The 20,344-nt window shown below is 40.6% G+C and overlaps 1 protein-coding gene across 16 annotated transcripts in view; it reads right to left on the minus strand.

Annotated features, from left to right (window-relative positions):
* CASK (calcium/calmodulin dependent serine protein kinase) overlaps window positions 1-19,932 on the minus strand; it is a 378,632-nt gene extending 358,700 nt beyond the window's left edge. For all 16 annotated transcript variants that reach the window (XM_070461881.1, XM_070461880.1, XM_070461877.1 and 13 more), the window contains exon 1: window positions 19,137-19,932. In XM_070461881.1, the coding sequence (XP_070317982.1) occupies window positions 19,137-19,195 (59 nt within the window). In that variant the 5' untranslated portion in view covers window positions 19,196-19,932. The remainder of the gene's footprint in view (window positions 1-19,136) is intronic.
* Between the last annotated feature and the right edge of the window lie 412 nt (window positions 19,933-20,344).

The following is a 20,344-nucleotide window of genomic DNA, read 5'->3' on the forward strand; positions in this document are numbered from 1 at the left end:
TCCCATAGACAAAGGAGCCTGGTGGGCAACAGTCCACAGGGTTGCAAAAGAATTGGACACCACAGAGCAACTAACACACAACACACACACAAGGAAAGAGGAGAGCTTAACTTTTCTACCAGAAGGACTTCACTGTTTCATTTGAATTTCTATACAAGAAGAAAGTAAAACCCAAGGCAGACTGGTAAACTGCCTGAAATTTGAAGCCACGGATTGGGGCACACATTCAAAGTCCATGCATTTAATAACCCTACCATACTCAAGACATTATGTAGTGCTAGAGATATAAAATCCCTGGTTCCTGCCTTGGAGAAGCTCATATTCTAATCATGGAGCCAGATGACCAAGAAGTAATTAGAAAGCTAAGAAAAAGAGTTTTGATGGAGGGAGGGGCTTTAGATTAAACACAGCTGACTGAATATAAACATTTATCAATCTCCCTTCAGAAGCCAAGAGAGTGAAGAATTAGGAAAGATATAAAACAAGCTAAAGAAAGTGGGAGAGAATCTGACAGAGAGAGAGGTCTACAAAATTTTAGATGAAAACAGTTTGAAAAAAGACAACTAACTTGGCTGTATCTTTCTACCTTTTGCCAAATACCTCCAGTGAGGGCACCTAAACTGAAGTAAGTAAGCCAGTTCATTCCTGAGGGCCTTGAAAAGCAGAAGGTAAAAGTTCAAGAAGTGAAGTTTCCAGGGACATCTGAAGGAAGTGGGAATTTACTTTTAAGAAGGGGGGCAGTGGGGAGCAAAGAGGAAATCCTTTAAAAGAGTAGTAAGACTCTCAGATTCTTTCTCCTCAACCAGAGGATCAGGTAATTGCCTTTTCTCCACACTACAGAAGACTTTCTGGAGAGGCTGAACTCAAGAACACCAGTCATAACTGAGAACAGAATAGGATGCTCTACCACAAACAAGGAGTAAGTAAACACCTGCACAGCAAAGGGTGAAAGATCCAACCCTTTCCAGACTGGGCTTCTGAATACTAGATTCGAGCTTGTTACCCCCAAATTCCCTCCCACAAGAGATTCAAGGAGTCCTAGGAAGAAAAACTGACTGGCTTAAGGAAAAAAAAAACACTTCACAGTTAGTTCTTCATAAATATCCTGGTTTCCCTCAATCAGAGAAACCCAGTCAACAAGCCCCATTCATGTCCACTGACTTTCCAGTCAAGTTTTCCATAACAGAAGCAACCTGCTCAACTATTTGTTGGGGGGCTACCTCCAACATGAAAGACAGATACCAAGACTAAGAAATGGGAAAAGAACATCAGAAAAAACAGACAAGATGAGGAAGATACAATTCACATATCATAAAATTCACCCTTTTAAAATATACAATTCAGTGTTTTCTAGTATATTCACAAAGCTATATCTCGATCAGCAAGCATAGTGCTTATCTAATTATCCAATTCCAGAACATTTTAATGATCTCAGAAAGAAACTCCACCCCCATTAGCCATCACTCCCCAGCCTCTCCTTCCCCCTTAGCCCCTGGCAACCACTAATCTAGTTTCTGTCTCAATAAATTTGCCAGTTCTGAACATCTTATATAAATGAAATCATACAATATGTGGTCTTTTCCATCTGGTTTCTTTCACTTAGTGTAACGTTTTCAAGGTTCATCCTCGTGGTAGCACATATTAGCACTTCATTTCTTATTGCTTTTATGGCCTAATAATACTCCACTGTGTACAACTACATTTTGTTTATCTATTCATCAGTCAATGGCCATCTGGGTTGTTTCCACTTTTTGGCTATTATGAATAATGCTGCTATGGACATTGCTTTATGAGTGTTTTGTGTGAATATATGTTCCCAATTTTCCTGGCTATGTATCTTGGAGTGGAATTGATAGGTTGTAGAAATTATAATTTTCTGAAGAACTGCAGGGTGTTTTCCACAGTGACTGCACCATTTTACATTTCCATCAGCAAAGTATGAGAGATCCAATTTCTACACAGCCTCACCAACATTTGTTATTGTCTGTCTTTCAGATTCCAGTCATCCTAGTGCGTGTTAACTGATATCTCATTGTGGTTTTGATTTGCGCTTCCCTAATGACGAATGATGCTAAGCACCTTTTCATGTTTATGGGCCATTTGTAAATCTTTTTTGGAGAAATATCTATTTAATCAATTTTAAATTTCATTTAACATTGAATAGCCATGTCTGGCCAGTGGCTAGAGTATTAGGAAGATGGCCAGGATTACTTCTGGCCCCTTACCTTTGCTCAAGGTCAGGTGGGGACGGGCTAGGTGACTGGAGGTCCAACCCAACTTCATACCTCACTCTGGGTGCTCCAGATGGAATAAGGAGTGAGGCAGCAAGGAGAAAGGCAAGGGAAATTGGTGCAACACCTGGAAGGAAGATGTACTTGGCACAGAGCCTGGCTCTCAAAACTTTGTTGATTATGAAAGCAACTCATGTTTATTGAGCACTTACAAGGTGCTAGGAACCGTGCTTTATAGCCATGGTCTCATTTAGTCATTAAAACAATCCTATGAGGTAGATTCTGTCTCCATTTTACAAATGAGGACACCGTTTTAGATAGATCTGGTAAGCAGGTCTTAGTAATTGTACTCACCATAAAATTCTCCATTCCATTTCAACCTTAGAAATGTCTTTTCTTCATCTAGTTTAATTGTAACAGTGATCTGACAGTTCTCAATAGAGATGCTAAGTGTTATTCAGGATTCCATCATTATGTTCGGCATATACTGTACAATTCTGTATCTACTAACCTATCTCACAGGGACATGATGAGAATTAGATGGTTTTTGAAGCAGCAAAATATCAGCACTAAATGAAAATCTGAACTTCTGACTTTGTGCATTATGGGTCAGATTTTATCTTTTTTCGTGTGTTCATCTACACCCCTCCTCCTCTGAATTGGCTCAACAACTCTATGATGAAAATTGACTGTGTGCCAGATGCTGTCCTAGCTGTAGAGAGACAGCAGCAGCTATAACAGCCATGAATCCTGACCTAATGAAGCTGAAAAGATATATTAAAGAAATATGTGGTTTGAAAAGTACACAAGCTCCAATAAGTTTCTGTCACATGGATGCTTTGTTGCAGTGTCTATTTCATAATGAACCTTATCTTTGCAGCAGAAGTACCCTTAAATGACACTCTCTGCCTACTAAGAAATTCTGAGTCTGAACATTATAGCTTTTCAAATGGCTTAAAATCCACGCATTTGGCAGAACTCGTCTATCGTAGCTGCTTCTAGGGAAGTAGCACCCAGCTCCCAGGCACCACCAGCTGCTGAGGAACAAAAAGGAACTATTAAAGCTTACCTCCAGCTCCACAGGGCCGTCCCAGACTCCCATGCACGACAAAGGAGAACAACACAGCCAGTCACCAGAGCACTTCTCTTGCCTGAAGTGTGCCATGATTCCGCAATCTTTCACCACTACCCACCCCTGACCCCTATTTTCAGGTAGATAAAACAGAAACGATGAGGCTGTTCAGATGATTCGTGTGGGTGGCTACTGTGCTGACTGGGACAATAAGGTTGCAGAACACTGCTCCCTCTTAAAGAGTTCACATTTTATTCACCGCTATAAATAACAATTTAGTTCTTAAAACACTGCATTTCCACACTATAGTGTACAAAACAGTAAAGCTCAAGTTCTCTGGTACATGGGTTGCTTCTGACAATAGACCTAAGTAGCCACACTTTGAGGGCTGGCCTCTGTCTGACTTCTCTCCCTGTACTTCGCCTCCAGGATGAGTAAGCAGGGCAAATGGTATGAATTAACTTGACTGGCACAGCCTAAAATGAAAGGTCTAACTCAACCATTTCCAGTCTTAAGCTCACGATTTCCTGTGTCTTACCCAGCCTCTCCTACCAAAGTAGTCAACCCAAGTTGACTGAAAGAAATCATGGGCCCAACAAACTCACCAATAATATAGCTCAGAATCATTTGGCCAAGTTGCATTTCCTAATTTAAAACATCAGTCATGTACAACCAGGGAGTCACAGCTGCAAAAATGACACTTTTGCCTGATCTTACTAAGAGGACTAATGGAGACTAGGAGAAGCCCCCCACCCCATTCCTTCAGTGGTGTGGGGAGAGAGAAAGATTCCAAGTGCATCAATAAGAACAACACTGAAATTCAGTTTGCGGATTTTATATGATACTGACCACCAGTTACCTTAAAGCCTGAGAGCAAGTACAAACAATATTGAGGGAGGGTGCAATAAATGACATTCCAGCTAAGGATAGAAATAGCCATCCTTGGTTATGGGAAGGCTAACGAAAACTCATACAGTAAACATCCGAAGATTACCCATAGTATTCATTATCTATGTGTTCATAAACATCCTTGTGAAGTACAAGTGACTAAAGCACTCCAGGCCACGGATAAAAATTTTCCAAATGGGATGATGCTGTTTCAATGGCTTAGAGTACACCAAACAGCTCCAGTGAATTCCTAAACTTCACAGTCACAAAGTGGGTTTTTTTCTTGGGGTAGTAAAAAGGCAGCAAAAATTGGGAGAAATGAAGACTATAATATATAACAGATGACTAAGTTAGGTTACACTGGAGTACAGCAAAACCAAGGACATCCCAGTGCAAAAATCAGTGAGGAAATGTCACAGAACTGTTAAACAGGCTACCACTATCATCAAACATAGAAGGAAAGGGCACAGTAGTATATTACTTTTATCCATAAGTCTCTAGTCACTGAGCAATAATTTGACATCAGAGAGAGCAACTGGCAGGAGTAAAGGGAAAAAAATAGGTGTTTACCTATTGATTCCAGATATTTGTAGTTATTATGGGAAAGAAATCAATACTAAGGCTTCAAACTTGGGCTGGGATAAGCAAACTTTTTGTATTAAGGGTCAGAAAGTAAATATTTTAGGCTTTGTGGACCATATGGTCTCTGCTGCAACTACTCAAGTCTGCCCTTGTAGTGTGAAAGCAGTCACAGGCATCACAGACATTATTTAAATGAATGAGTGTGGCTGTACTCTAGAAAAACTTTATTTACAAAAACTGACAGTGGGCAGACTTGGCCCTTGGGCCATAGTTTATTGAGCTCTGATCTACAGTTCTAAATCAATGCTTCTCTAATTTTAATGGGCCTCAGCATCCCTTGGAGAACTGTTAAAAAGGAGACTGCTGGGTCCCACCCCCTAGAGCTTCTGATTTATAGGGCTGGGGCCTGAGAATCTGCATTTCTAACAAATCCCCAGGTGACTCTGCTGGTGAGGATGAAGTCCACCCTTGAGAACCACTGCTCTAGACTTCATTACTAAACAGGAAGTTCAACATTTTAAGTAGCTGCCAAAGTTCACACCAGACTGACTACAAAATTCTGCCACTTGTAGTGAGTTCCAAACTTCAAAGCTCAAATAAAATTCATTTAAAGAAAAGCAAGGGGAAACACACTAGACAGGGTTTTTCCTTCACTGACCTCAATGTAAACATTACCCCATCAGTGAAATACACACAAGTCTTCCTCATATCTCTTTTTCAACATTTTCCACCCAACATGTCCCAAGTCCTATAAAGCTCTAGAAATCAAATAAGGAAATCAAATCAGTTTTTATAGACAATGGTAAATGACTCTTGCAAAATCAAAATATACTTAACAAAGCCCACTTCTAATTAGAAGTGCTTCATTGCAAAATGACGTATTTAAGATAGTATTTAAGATAGTTTAAGATATTTGAAAAATTATGTCATTTTGTGTTCTTAAGGATCAAATGAGGTAGATCAAATATAGCCTTTACTATCCTTCTCTTGCTTCCCTTGGGGCTCAGCTAGTAAAGAATCTGCCTGCAATGCGGGAGACTTGGGTTCGATCCCTGGGTTGGGAAGATCCCCTGGAGAATGGAAAGGCTACCCACTCCAGTATTCTGGCCTAGAGAATTCCACGGACTGTACAGTCCACGGGGTCACAAAGAGTTGGACACGACTGAGGGACTTTCACTTTCACCCTTCTTTTACAAGATAAAGAAACTGAGGAAAATAAACCAAATGCTGATTTGTCACAACTAAAATTCTTTCCTTAAAATATTACTTTTCCTAGCAAGTTCTGAACTGCACTTATCAAATCCAACTTATACATGTCTTTGCAGGACTATGTCTATGAATGTATCTTCATGGGGAAAAGGGTCATTCTAATAAGATCCTCAAGTCCATATTCACATTTATGGGGCTAATTCTGAAGCCATCCCAGCAAGTCTAACCAAGAAGCTTGAACTTTAATCAGATCACAATTTAAAACATGCTCGATCTTTAGTGTAAGTGGGTCATACATTATAGAAGTGTGGTGATCCCTTCCCAGCAACACAAGAGAAACACTCAGCAATGGGAGAAATACTATTAATGGAGATAATGCAAAAAATAGAGCATCAAGCCTAGAATCTCCCCCTCCATATTCCCAGGCTCTTTCTGCAACACTGATCATATATTCATTTGAACAGATACTTACACAAATTTTTTTACATCCATTTTAAGAGGGAAATAATTTCAAAAAGGAAGAAAACCAAGGAAAGGAATATAATCTACAATACGGATGGTCAGTAGAGGGTTTTTTTTTCCATTCTTACTGGCATGCTTTTAAAAGTATTGCACATGTTGATTATAATGTGAGATAATTACACTGTCACTTTAACCTGTGATCTGAATATTCCAGTAATGATTTTAATTTACATGAAATATAATTAAAGAAAGTCCTTAGTGAAAATGCCCTCTTGTTTGTTTTACAAGTATCTAATTATTTTACAAGTGACTAAATTAAAGAAAAAATATGAAAAAGATAATCTCACATCCAGTGCCAGATACTACTGCTGGGACAAAGATCCAGTTAAGACAATATTAAACCTAAGAAGACCAGTAAAGGTTCTACATAAAAGCTCACCATTCCGCTTCTGAACTAATGGCTCAGATGGAATTCAGCAAAAATTTCTAACCTGAATAATGCAATATAAGCAGTACTGTCCACAAATTATCATAGGAAGAGATGCCTTTTACTGTTCTCTGAAGCCAACTTAAGAAGTATTTTCATCAAAGTAAGTGGTCTAAATAGATTTCAACATGATCATTCTTCTACTTGACAATGACCTAGTAGATGAAATGCTCTTCTGTAAATATAGGTAATTTAGATTCGGTGCCCAGTCATATCAGAGACTGACTACAGCTTCAGAATCTTTCCACCTCATTTTGTCTGTGATTAAGATGTGGACACTACTGCCATAATAAAATCTGGGGAAGTTACATAAAAGAACACTACAATATCCATAAATCCTATATATGGTTGTTTCCTAAATATATACTCTAGGATTCTCCTCATCTCAGTTTTGAAATTTCACATAATGAACAATTAATTCATCTGTCAAATGTCCAAATGCAAAGGCAGAAGCTGCTACAAAATTTCCTCTTTTAACATAATCTTTGGCGCTTTTCTCAACACTACAAAAATTATCATCTAGAACAGTCTTGCAAATGATTGACGTAAATCTATAAGCTCAAAGAATACTATCTTTCCTATGTACCAAAGATACAATGACAGTTTTATTTTAAGCCACAAAGCACTCTAAATAGTATATGTCTACTACCTCAAAATATATTGTGCAAAATGGATTTCAGATACAAAAGAGAATTTTGAAGTTTTATTTATACTACACACACCCTAATTCCAAACAATGACTCTAGCAAGGGCTCTTGGTGAAGTCATAAAATATACATAGATGGCACATCATAACTCTCCAATTAGGGATGGAGATTTAGTGAGTGTTGTTCCCCCTAATTTTTTTAAAGCTATTAGTTTTTTCAAATATTCCATTTCTGACAATTTCTAGTATGTTCTCAACTCTGTTTTCATCCATGCCATGGGCAATAAGAATGAAGGAAACAAATGTTTTCAGGCACTCCACATCTATACTGTCTCCAGTCAGACAATAAGAATGTTAATGAGTTTCTTCCCCTTTAGCTTAGGGTCAAAAAGAGAATCCAAAAGCAATAAACACACACACAAACAAACAAACAAAAAATCACCTAGATGTATAGTATTTCTCCATGTAACAGTGAAAATATTTCAGTGGACTAGTCTCAATATCTTTATATTTTGTAGAAACAACCTACTACTATGGGGCTATTCAGACTACTATTCACCAATCTTGAAGGTAAACAAGACTGGGAACTGGACAGTCAGCTCCAGCTTCATTTTTAATCTATAACAGGATCAGCAAACTAAAGCCCAGGGCCAAATCTAGCCCACCACCTATTTCTGTAAATAAAGTTTTACTGGAATACAGCGCACTAATTTGTTTTCACATGGTTGTCTTCACATTACAATGTCAGAGTCTGAGTAGCTGCGACAGATGCGTGGCTTGTCAAGCTTAAAATATTTACTATCTGGTAACTACCAGATAGTTTGCCAACCCTTGGTCTACAAATATCTAAAATTGTTGAAGATCAGTACAAACATGTCCATGAGATAAAAGCTTGACCAACAACCCGTAAAATTTGCTTTACGCCACAGTGTCAAACAGACTCTGTAGGCAAACTCTGATAGTACTCACCTGATTAGAAAGCATTCTAACCCTCATAGACCACTGGTGGGAATGTAAAATGGTACACTTTGGAAAACAGTTTGGCATTCCTTACAAAGTCAAAGAGAGTTACCATTTGACCCAGCAATTCTATTTCTAAGTATATACCTAAGAGAAATAAAAAGAAAACTTGCACATGAATGTCCATAAGCAGGATTAATTATAATACCCAAAAGATGAATACCACCCAAGTGAATTAATTTGTCATTAATTAATTCTGTCATTAATTGACAAAAAGGTCAACAAATGTGGTCAAGCCACACGATAGAATACTACTGGGCCTTATAAAAGGAATGAAGTGCTGATAACATCTACAACAAGGATGAACCTTGAAACCCTTATGCTTAGAAAAAGAAGCTAGTCACAAAAGGCTACAATATATTGTATGATTCCATTTGCATGAAATGTCCAGCATAAGCACATCCATAGAGACAGAAAGCAGATTAATCATTACCTAGGGTAGGGAGGGATGATGAGTAAGAGTTAAAGTATACAGAGTTCCTTTAGGGGGTGATGAAAATGTTCAGAAATGTATTATGGTCACCATGCACAACCCTGTGGCTATAATAAAAACCACTGAATTGTACACCTTAAATGGGTGAACTGGATGGTATGTGAATTATACTTCAATACAGCCGTTACTCAAAAAAAGACATTCTAGTAATCTGCTAAAACACCTAAAATCAGAATATCAGAGGCTTATATTTTGGAATACCTCTTAAAAGACAACCAGTCTCTGCTTATACTAAATGAGAATCAGTGCAACATTACTAAAGAGCAGGCAATCAGGTCGTGTATGTTGTTGTTTAGTCGCTAAGTTGTGTCCGACTCTTTTGAGACTCCATGGACTGTAGCCCGCCATGCTCCTCTGTCCATGGAATTTTCCAGGCAAGAATACTGGAGTGGGTGGCCATTTCCTTCTCCAGGGGATCTTCCCGATTCAGGGATTGAACCCGAGTCTCCTGCATTGGCAGGCAGATTCTTTACCACTGAGCCACCTGGAAAGCCCAGGTCACATATACTAAGGTGCAAATCCCCACACTGTCACTTATTATTGCCACTTTGTCCAGGGTAAGTTACTAATCTCCTTACTTCTCAGTTTCCTCATCTGTAAAATGGGGAAGGGGGGTGACTGCCTCAAAAGGAAGGGTTGTGGCCAAGGTTATATTAGAAAAATATCAAGAATTAAAGAATTTAACACCATGTCCAGTGCATAATGAGCACTCAAACCATAGGATCTGGGAACAACAACAAATTCCTAAAGTTGTCCCTGTAGAATTTAGTTTTGTACTTACTGTTTGAATTTTTATGTTCCCAGTGTCACTAAAATAGGAGCTGTGAACCTAAAACTGCTCTCAAAAATATAAGAAATATTAATTTAAAAAATAAAACAAAGTGAACATTTTTAAGAACTTTAAAGTGAAAGTCAGTCAGTCGTGTCCAACTCATTGAGATCCCATGGATTATACAGTCCATGGAATTCTCCAGGCCAGAATACTGGAGTGGGTAGCCTTTCCCCTCTCCAGGGGATCTTCCCAACCCAGGGATCGAACCCAGGGTTCCCACATTGCAGGCAGATTCTTTACCAGCTGAGCCACAAGGGAAACTCAAGAATACTGGAGTGGGTAGCCTATCCCTTCCCCAGCAGATCTTCCCAACCCAGGAACTGAACCAGGGTCTCCTGTATTGCAGGCAGATTCTTTACCAACTGAGCTATCAGGGAAGCCCCTGATCTTAAGAACTTTAAGATTTCTTTAATTTTCCCTACCTGTATTCCTCTACTCCTTTATTCAATCAGCACAACACCCCTGCAGGGTCTATGCTATCACCCTCATTTAACATACAAAGAAATTGAGGCTCAGAGAGCTTAACTAACTTGCTCAGGGTCACACAGCTAGAAATGAATGCCTAAATGAAAAAATGAATGAATGTTAGCACCACTAAATTTTACACACATGGTAGAAAAGAATGTTCATTTCACCATATTATTTATGTAATAGAGCCTGTGTTTAGCACTGAGAAAGTGCACATTTGGAAATTGTTGAAACTTATCTACATAGCTGCCAAAAGTAATTTGAGTATCTCAGAGACATTTTAGAAATAAAAAATACTTATGCTGCACTTCACAATCACTAATCCATGCAAATAGCTCATGAAGCAGCTATCATTCCTTCTATAAATAAGGAGAAAATGGTGATAATGTACCCAAAGGTTACCAGATCAGATCTTAGGGGGCTGCCTTATGGTCTTCAAAGCACTGTTGATCCATATGTTTGGGGAAAAATACATAAGGGTAAGCAGGAAGGATATGATGTTTCTTATCGGTTCTATAAGATAGCAGTGTTACAATGATAATCTGCACATGATGGCCAGGGCTAGAGACCTCTGTCAGTGAATTAATAACATTGTTTTCATAAAACATTAAAATCTTCATAGGGTTAAATCCATCCTAGATTTGAATATACCAGAATACTCTGAACTCAGGGTTAGAATTAGAAGCCTGAGATACAGTCAATGTATAAAATTTTTGTTATTAAACTACACTGAGACAGGACACAATCAGTGTTCTTATCTGTAAATGATTCAAATATTCAAAACAATGGTAACAAAGTAAAAAAATGTATCAAAAGAAATAAAAAAGATAGAAAAAGAATGTGTAACAGAATACAAGAAGTTGAAATGCAATATGCACTTAGATATAAAGAAACTGGCTTAAGTACCATAAAGTAATCCTTTCTTGATGTGAAAGGATGTGGACAACTAAAAAAAGGCCAACGAATGAATTTAGTTGGGGGGATGGGGGTAAGAGGGGTATAAAATGGGAGGAGAGTACTACAATTCTCCAACTGGGACAAAAACCTTGAGGCATGGAAGAATTCAGTTCCCTATAGGTGAAGAATTTAATAAGAGAACAATGGTTTGAACTTAAATTTAAAGTGTCTAAAATTTACTTTGTCATATCATTAAAAGGGGACCATTTAATTCAAGTTAGGCACCAAGCTTGGGAATCAAAAAACGTAACCTTAGGGGAACAAATGGTTTTACCTAAAAGCCAGCCATCAGAATCTGCAAAACACATGTAAAGGGAAAAAGAAATGTACTTTTTTTTAACCCTAACTATGTTGTTGAGATAGATTCACAGAAAGACAGTATAATGGTACCAACATCCACAGAAATGAAGTCAGAATCTTGCTTTTCAGTCACATGAGGAATGGAATATTAAGCATCATATTAATATTTATTTTGATTAATGCTTTAAATAGCCTCTGTTATAGACAAGCCTATTCTTGGTCCTCAGTCGGTGCATTGGCATTTTACATTATTGATCTGCCCCACCTTGAGACTTCTGTGATCCAGCTATCCCAATTCTTCTAATTTCGTGAGTTATACTCCAAACCACAAAACCCCACTGCTAGTTCCATCAACCCCCAAGAACTCATTCGTTCATAGTTTAACTTCCACAAAGTTGATTTCCAAATCTTCACTATCATTCTAGACCTCTCATTCAAACTCCACCCATGTATTTCCAGCTATGATCACTTAGAAATAGCCTGCACTCAATTCAAAGTGCCAATCCATATCAAGGAATACTGGGTTGCAGTTTAAGGGAAGACAGAGTTAAATAGATATATAGATGGATATGGAAAGGCCATCAGATATACTATTTGCAATGTAAAGTGAATATTTCAGTAGAATGTACAAATATGAGCCCATTCTGTTTTTAAACAAAGATCTTCCAGAAGATGTACAAAAACTGGGGACTTTCCTAAGGTCCAGTGGTTAAGACTGCTCGCTCCCAATGCAGGGGGCATGGGTTCGATCCCTGGACAATGGTTATCTTTGGATAATAGAGCTATGGATGGTGGGAGAAAGGAGAAACATTCACTATTTACCTTTGTGTCATCTATATTTTAAAATTTTATAATTTTATAAACACTAATAAAGTTAACAGAATATTATTAAGTCTTAAAACTGGAAACATATATGAACTCTCTCTTTAAGTCAAACTAGCTTCAGAAGTAAAATCTTCCCAGTGTAGAAAGTCAACTAAAAAATAAAATCAAAATGTGAGAGCTGTGCACCCACCCCATCAGCTTGTGCCTGGGGTTAGGTACCTGCCCTGCACTTGATTACTAACTCAGTCACTTGATTACTTAGGTGTGCAGTGTTGACAGAGAGTGGAGACGCTCACCACTCAGCAGTTGTGGTTCAGTATACAGTTTTCAGACTCAGAGAAAACAATGTCAATATTTTATCACAGGATATAGGAATAACTACCCTGTGGAAAGAACCCCACCCCACTCTCAACAAACACCTATCTCTGAAACCTCATTACTTCTGGTTTGGCAACTTAGGAGTAATCAATCAACTATTCTGTCTGTTGGGGCAGGGGAATTGGAAGGGAAAAATTGGAGAGTAAAAAGGGTGGAGAAAGTTCCAAAACAAATTATATTTTGGATGGACAGTCAAGATTCTATATTGCCATGGCTAAGGAATGCATAAACTTATCAGTCTGGTGGCAAACACTGATATTTCATTAGAAAGACAAAAAGAAAAATGAAATAAGATGAGACAATGAACCTCTGGGCTTCCCATGTGGTGAAATGATAAAGGATCTGCCTGCCAATTTAGGGGATGCAGGAGATCCCTGGGTTCAGGAAGATCCACTAGAGTAGGAAATGGCAACCCACTCCAGTATTCTTGCCTGGAGAATCCCATGGACAGAGGTGCCAGCTGGGCTACAGTCCATGGAGTCGCAGAGTCAGATATGATTAAGTGACTGAGCATGCATGCATGGAACATCTACTGAAGAGGTAGGAAATTTAACCAAAAAGTCAAACGATTAAAATTTGCAGTAAATTCTGGAAATGAAGACATATCCCTTACTTTACAGGCACCCACTGCAGTATTTCCACAGCTGGAATCAACAGCAGACTGCAGCATGAAATAAACGGGCTTTAGAACTGGTAGGATTCCCATGTGATCTTGGGTAAGTTACTGACTTCTCTGAATCTCAGTGTTTTCTGTAAAATGGGTACAATGAAAGGAGCTAACATATGTAAAATGCTTAATATTTGAAGGCATAATTTTCCCTTCATGGAAAAGACATGTTAAGTTACAAAGATTTTTTTTTTAACTTGTGAACATATGTCAAAGTTCCTTTAAACCATTTCTGCCAGGTTTAAAATGTGAAAACATTTACAAAAATGCAATAATTCAAGCACCATCTCCAAAGTGAGGTACGCTTGCTTCTTTAATTTACTGAGTAGAGCTATCACTGAGGATGGTGAAAGAAATTTCAATTTAAAGGAGCTATCTAGAAACACAATATAAGGGACATTAATGGCAGGTGAAACCATTGCAGATACGAGGTGGAAATGGAGGGTTGGGAGGAATTGCACATGTCAAGGCCACAGAACATGTCATTGTCTTGGAAGGTAAGGGAAAAATCACAGGAAACATTATGAAGACCACGTGCAAACCACACTTCAAGTCCCAAAGCAGTCTGTAGAAAGCGGACATGAAGATACTTGGAGAAGGTTGTGCACATGCAGAAAAGCAACTGAGAAGCTTAGTTCACTCCAAAGGGGTCCTAGAATCAAACTCCATCATCAGGGATCACCACTGCTTACCTCCTCCTGATAACACCTGCCATGTGGGGGAATCTGCACCCTGCATGTAACATGCTTTTCCTCTGCAGGACTTCAGCTCTTTCTGGGGTATCAGCACTCTTAACTGGTGATTGTGCTTCTTTTTCCCTTGTTAAATGATGTCCCTCAGATCAAGCACTTCTTTCACGAAACATCTCATTTCTGGAAAATTCTTGGTTCCTTCAGGCTCTCACTTGACTTTATTCCCGAACATGAACAACTAGTTTACCTATCACATCTTGCTAAAATTCTTGGGAAAGATGTTCCAACATGATGTAACACTGTTCCTCCCCTCACCCCTACCCCATGATACTAGAAACCCAAATCACTGGGCCAATCAGTATATATGAAAGCCATAGTAATTAGGACAAATTAGTAAAGCTGAATTTTTCTCTATGGTAAATTATATATTCTGCATATTATTAATCTGGTTTTTACATAAATGCTGCATTTAACTCAATTCTCTGGCAAAGAGTATTATTGGAATTGCAAGTAGGAAATTAAAAGTATATAAGCAACTTAACCATATCCTTTTAATAGAGTGTATGTGCAAACACAATCCATACTAAACTGATAGATGCCTTGTTATTAAATTAAGTCATTATAGTAGACAGCCATCATCAACTGTTATTGAAGCAATCCTTGTTCTATGTTGTTCCAAGCATCAGACAATCACCATGTTAGCATTAGATGAGTGTCATAAATCAATGTAAATCTTAAAAGACCCAAAAAAGTCAACAGCAACATAGGCTGAAACAAAATTGTTAATACAATAAGGCTCAAAAACACAGTGTAGAGAAAATAAAATCCATGTCTTGGTCCTTTGGCTTTGATACTTCCCCCCAAATATTTATTCCACTTTTTAAAAACTGTGAGCCTTTGAAAAGTCAGTCCCAAAATATTACATACATAACCTAAGTTTTAAAACCAGTGACTCTCAATCATACCTGCACATTAGAATCACTTAGAGACCTTTAAAAAATACCAATGAACAGAACCCTCTCCCAGAGATTCTGATTTCATTGCTCTGACACAAGGTCCTCTCACTGATCTTTTTTAAAAGCTCCCCTGGTGATTCTAATATGCAGCCAGGTGGTCAACTACTACTTTAATACAGACTTTTGGGACAATAATTGCTCTGAGGTTGATAAACATGCTTTTTGCCTTTCAATGAGATTTTATTATAAAACTACTCAATTCATTCCATAGCTAATGAGCAACTGTTACATTGCAGGTTCTGTGTTAGTAATAAAGAAAGATATGTAAGATATATTTCCTGCCCTCAAGAAGCTCCCTGTTAGCTAGGGAGAGTGACCCATAAATAAGAAACTGTAACTAAATATGATAAGTGCTCTTGAGGTGTAAGCAAATACAGCATGCCTCACAAACTTGTATGTCATCCTTGAACAAGGGTCAGACTGCATCATTCCAATTTTAGTTTATGTCCTACCAAAGCAGGAAAGTCAGAAGTTAACAGGTTACTAAATACCCAGGCAAAAATATTCAGCCTACACAAGGCAAAAACAGTGTACATTTTGCTACTCTCTTTCACAGAAAACTGCTGTACCATGAAGGTAGGCATTTCTACATTTTAATTTGGATGAATCACTTTAAAATTTCCTTCATGTAATATTACTGATTGTGCACTTGCCTATAAAACCATCAATTTGCAAAAGATACAGTAAATGCTCACGACCATAAAAATTAGCTGATTACCTGTATTTGCATAATACCTTTCCCTTCCAGTAATTTGCTACATTTGCTAAGACAAGAAGTTTTGGGACAATGACAGCATTGGACATTTGTTTCAGTCACTTGAAAGATGTTACATGGGAAAATGTCATGGAAACAATAGGCATTCAAGGACCACTTGCAAGACTTTCAAAAATAAGAAACACAGGGGGAAAGAGTTTAAATCTTAAAAAAAAGGAAGGGCATTCTCCCAATATTCATAATGAATCAGACAACTGATTCCCAGTAAAATAATGGGTGGGTGAGTGAGCAGATAAGTAGTGAGGCAGGGGAGTTGAGTGGGTAGTCAACAGATGGGTAAAAAGGTGAAATCCATTTTAAAGCACTTCAGTGAAAATTTAAACCCGTTAACCCCTAGGGGTCAAACACAACTTGTGATGCTAATTTAGTTATAAAAGAAGAAGCACAATTCCAGAGAACTTGGATAGCAATCAACAAGGTTTTCTGTGCAAAGTGAATGTCTTCAAGGGCTTTCTGTTTAAATCCAGAGTTGAACAAATTCTGAGTTTAAATGCCTGCTGTCAGAGACCCTGCAAGAAAATCTCAAGTGAATTTCAATTTTCAGATCAATATATGCTGAGACAATTTACCGGAGAAAACCCTCCAACCTTTACACAGGGTGAGGAACACTATCATTACATTCTCTGCCACAAAGCCTACCTTGAATGCATTATTTCATGGAACGACATATCATAATCAGCACTGACCAAGTCAGGCTTTGTAGGCTTCACATTCACAGTAGTTAAGGTAGCCACAGAGGACCTATCACCTCAAAATTAGCTTGTTCCCCCTCCTCGTGCAGCTCTGAAGTAACAGAGGAGATGAATCTCTTTCTCCTAGAGGCGTTTACTGAAGATATTCTATCAATTATAAGTCAGCAGAATACTGATTGTGCTAATGTGATACTGACCACTTTTCTTTTCAATATCCAGAGATCACATCATCACTCTTTCAGATCTCAAGGAATCAGAACTAGCTACTAACATTGATTCAATGATGCCTATATTCCATCACAATAGAACTAACATTTTAATCTCACACTTTCCAATTATGACTCTGCTGGCTCATTTGAATCAAATATAACTAAGACACAACAAACATCATTCCCCTTGGCACCCCCGCCCCCACGCAATCATTTGGGGGCTTTTGGGAAACACCTTATTTACCTTCATTGGATGCCAAGAATGAAGAAACCAAGATTTTTTTTGACATATTTGTCTCTCTAGAACTGCTATTCACATATGGCTACAAGCACTTGAAATGTGGCTAATCCAAATGAGGAGCTGAATTTTGAATTATATTTGTTTGTAATTAATTTACATTAAATTTAGAAACAGATAATTCAGTTATTAGAAAACTTTTAGGTATGTTTGCAACAACTTGGGTATGTGAATCTACTTTTGCAAATGCAAATTTTATGAAACCTAAATACAGAACAAGTATGTCTGATGAAAATTCAGCTTAGTGTCAGAACGGAGATGTATGGTTAGTGTAAAATACATACTGGATTTGAAGATTATGAAAGAAAAGATGTAAAATAGCTCACTAATGATTTCTATACTGATGACATGTTGATGTGATATAGTCTGGATCTATTGGGTAAGAGAAAATATTTTGTGAAAATTAATTGCACCTACTTGCTTTTAATCTTTTTAATGTGGCTATTAGAAAATTTACATATGCAAATTTTACATATATAAAATTACATGTGGGGCTCACATAATATACTGTGCGGACTGCTCTGCTCTAGAGCACTTCCACAACCACCTTAACAGAGCACATTTGGATACGGTTCTTCCAGTAGACAAGCTAGTCATGTTAACAATAGGGGCAAAGAGTAACATGTCCTCGTATCAATTGTATCCGAGGAAAGTATGTAGCAAGCTCTACCCACAATCTCACCATGTGAGGCAACACTGTAATACCTCAACATGGAAGGAAATTAGTGAGTTATCCACACTTATAAAAATTGAAATCCAGTACTGCAGACAACTTAAAAAAAAGAGATTGAGCCAACTGCTCTAAGGTCTTGGTTTCATTTCCCAACTGCGGACCTTAAAATAGACAATAAAGCACCACTTCCAAAAAGAGGTAAAATATTTCAACGGTAGCTATCTACCAATCCTTAAAAACTAGGCAAAAAATTTCTCTTCAATTTTATCTCCTCAACTTCTAAAGCCACAGAATACACGCTGAACTAGGAAATCAACTTCAGATCGCCAGCATTTCCCTCACAAGCAAATTAGCAGGATTGTGCACTTGGAATACTGTTTGACAAGAATGAAAAGGAAACTATTCAAAACAGATTTAAGGAATGGACAATTAGATGAAGAACTGCAGATTTAATTCTCAATCAGCCCTGTGATTAATCTGATTCCCTGCTTTTCCCTAGTGTAATTATACAACACAGATGAAAGGATGAGCATTTGGACTGTCAGTTCTATATTCTGGACCAGCCCGGTGACTCAAAGCAGACGGCGCTACCACGCTAACCACCATCCCAACAGTCGAGGGAAGCCTCGAACACTGATTTAACAGTCATTGCATAACGAGGCATTAAAAATTCGGAACCCCCAACTCTTTCCACGTTGGTCTACACCAGGTGAAGAATTTGCTGAAACCGAACGCACCCCATCTTAAATGACCCCCTCCAATCCGGGCATGGGGTGAACACAAAGGCATGTATCTAATACCATGCACAATAGACACACACCCCACAATTTAAGATCCTGGACGTTCTTTCTCTGTCTCTCCACGGAAGCAATGAAATGCAAGCTGCTCTTTTCTTTAATGGTCTGTGGTACATGCAAGGTAACAATAAGCCCAACTGTTCCCAGGAAGCAACTATAAAATCGGTTCCGCCACGTCCCTGTGCAACCGTCAGATAAAATGCAGACAGCAGATTTCAGCCGGCCCCACGCCTCATAAAGGGGGCCGACCTCGGCTCATCGGCCTCCACGGATTACCGAGAAGCCCCCAGACTCCCGCCCGGCTGGAGGTCCAGGTACACGTCTATAAATACTCCCGGGTGAGGAGGACAGGGGAGGCGGAGGGGAGGAAGGGCAGGGGGCAGACCCGGGTGGGTGCGGGTGCGGAAGGACCCGGGCATCACTAAATGCATTTTCCCACACTCCCGCTCCCCCGCGTGGAGACTCACTTGCCGATCACCTCGCACAGCTCGTACACATCCTCGAATAGCACGTCGTCGTCGGCCATGGTCCGGAGGGGACAGTGGCCGCAGCGTGGAGGGCTCCGAAAACGGGGGGTGGGGGCGCCAAAGAGCTCACTGCCCGGCCCCTGACTCGCCTCCTCCCCTCAGGACCCGCGAGCCCTCGGTGCCGAGGACACTCGAGCGGGGCGGCGAGGCCCGGAGACTGCGGCGCCTTCCTCAGCTGGCGACCGCCCCGGCGCGGGCGGCGGGGCCGGGGCGCAGGAGCGAGGGCGGCCCGGGCCCGGCGCCGCCCGCCCGCCCGCTGCTCCTCGCGCTGCTCGGGCCGCGCTGCCCGGCGTGCGGATCCTCGGGGATCGCGCGGTGCCTCGCTCTCCTCTCGTCAGCCCGCGCGGGCCGCGAGGCCGCGACCGTTCCCTCTGTCGAGGCTGGCTCCGGCTCGGCGCGGGGCAGCTCGGACTACAGGGGGGGAGGACCGTGGAGGGAGGATCGCCGCGGAGGGAGGTGGCGGCGGCAGATCGGCGTTGGGGACCAGGAGGCGGCGGCAGAGACGCTCCCTCCTTCTTCTCCTCCTCCCGCCGCCGCCGCCGCCCGCCCGCCTGGGAGTGGGAGGGGGGCTTCGTGGGACTGGCTCTCCGTGCGGGCGGGAGCCACGACCGCCGCCTTCAGCTCCTCCTCCGCCTCGGCCGCCGACCAGCTCGCGAGCCCCGCGCACCGGCCTAGAGCACACACGCGCTCCTCCCGCTCCGTCCGCGCGGCTTCCCGAACCACAGGCCCCGCCCACTCCAGCCCGTCGGGAGGCGGTGGCCCAGGGAAAGCGACCAGGCACAGCGACGCATGCGCGCGCCGCGGGGCCACGTCACGGCAAACCGGCGGGCGCCGGGAATCTACAAGGGGCGGGGGACTAGGGCGCCGGGGCGGCATCTGCTTAGGCGGGGGTGGGGCGGGGTCGTCACCCCCGCGACCAAGCCGCGGAAGGGGTCGGGGACAAAAGATCTGCACGTTCTTGGCTCTCTGAGGCGTGAGGCTCGGAAGCCGGCCGCTCCCTCCTTTTGTAACCACTCGAAGCCTTTCCCGGTTTTTGCTGGAGAAGGAGGCTCGGAAAGGGTCCTAATGAATGGGAAAGCAAGAACAGAGGTGGCGAGGTTCTCACTTCAGATCGTGCTAGGCGGGGGATGCTTTTAGTGCCACTGTCA

Source organism: Odocoileus virginianus, chromosome X (genome assembly GCF_023699985.2).
Source record: "Odocoileus virginianus isolate 20LAN1187 ecotype Illinois chromosome X, Ovbor_1.2, whole genome shotgun sequence".
NCBI lineage: Eukaryota > Metazoa > Chordata > Mammalia > Artiodactyla > Cervidae > Odocoileus > Odocoileus virginianus.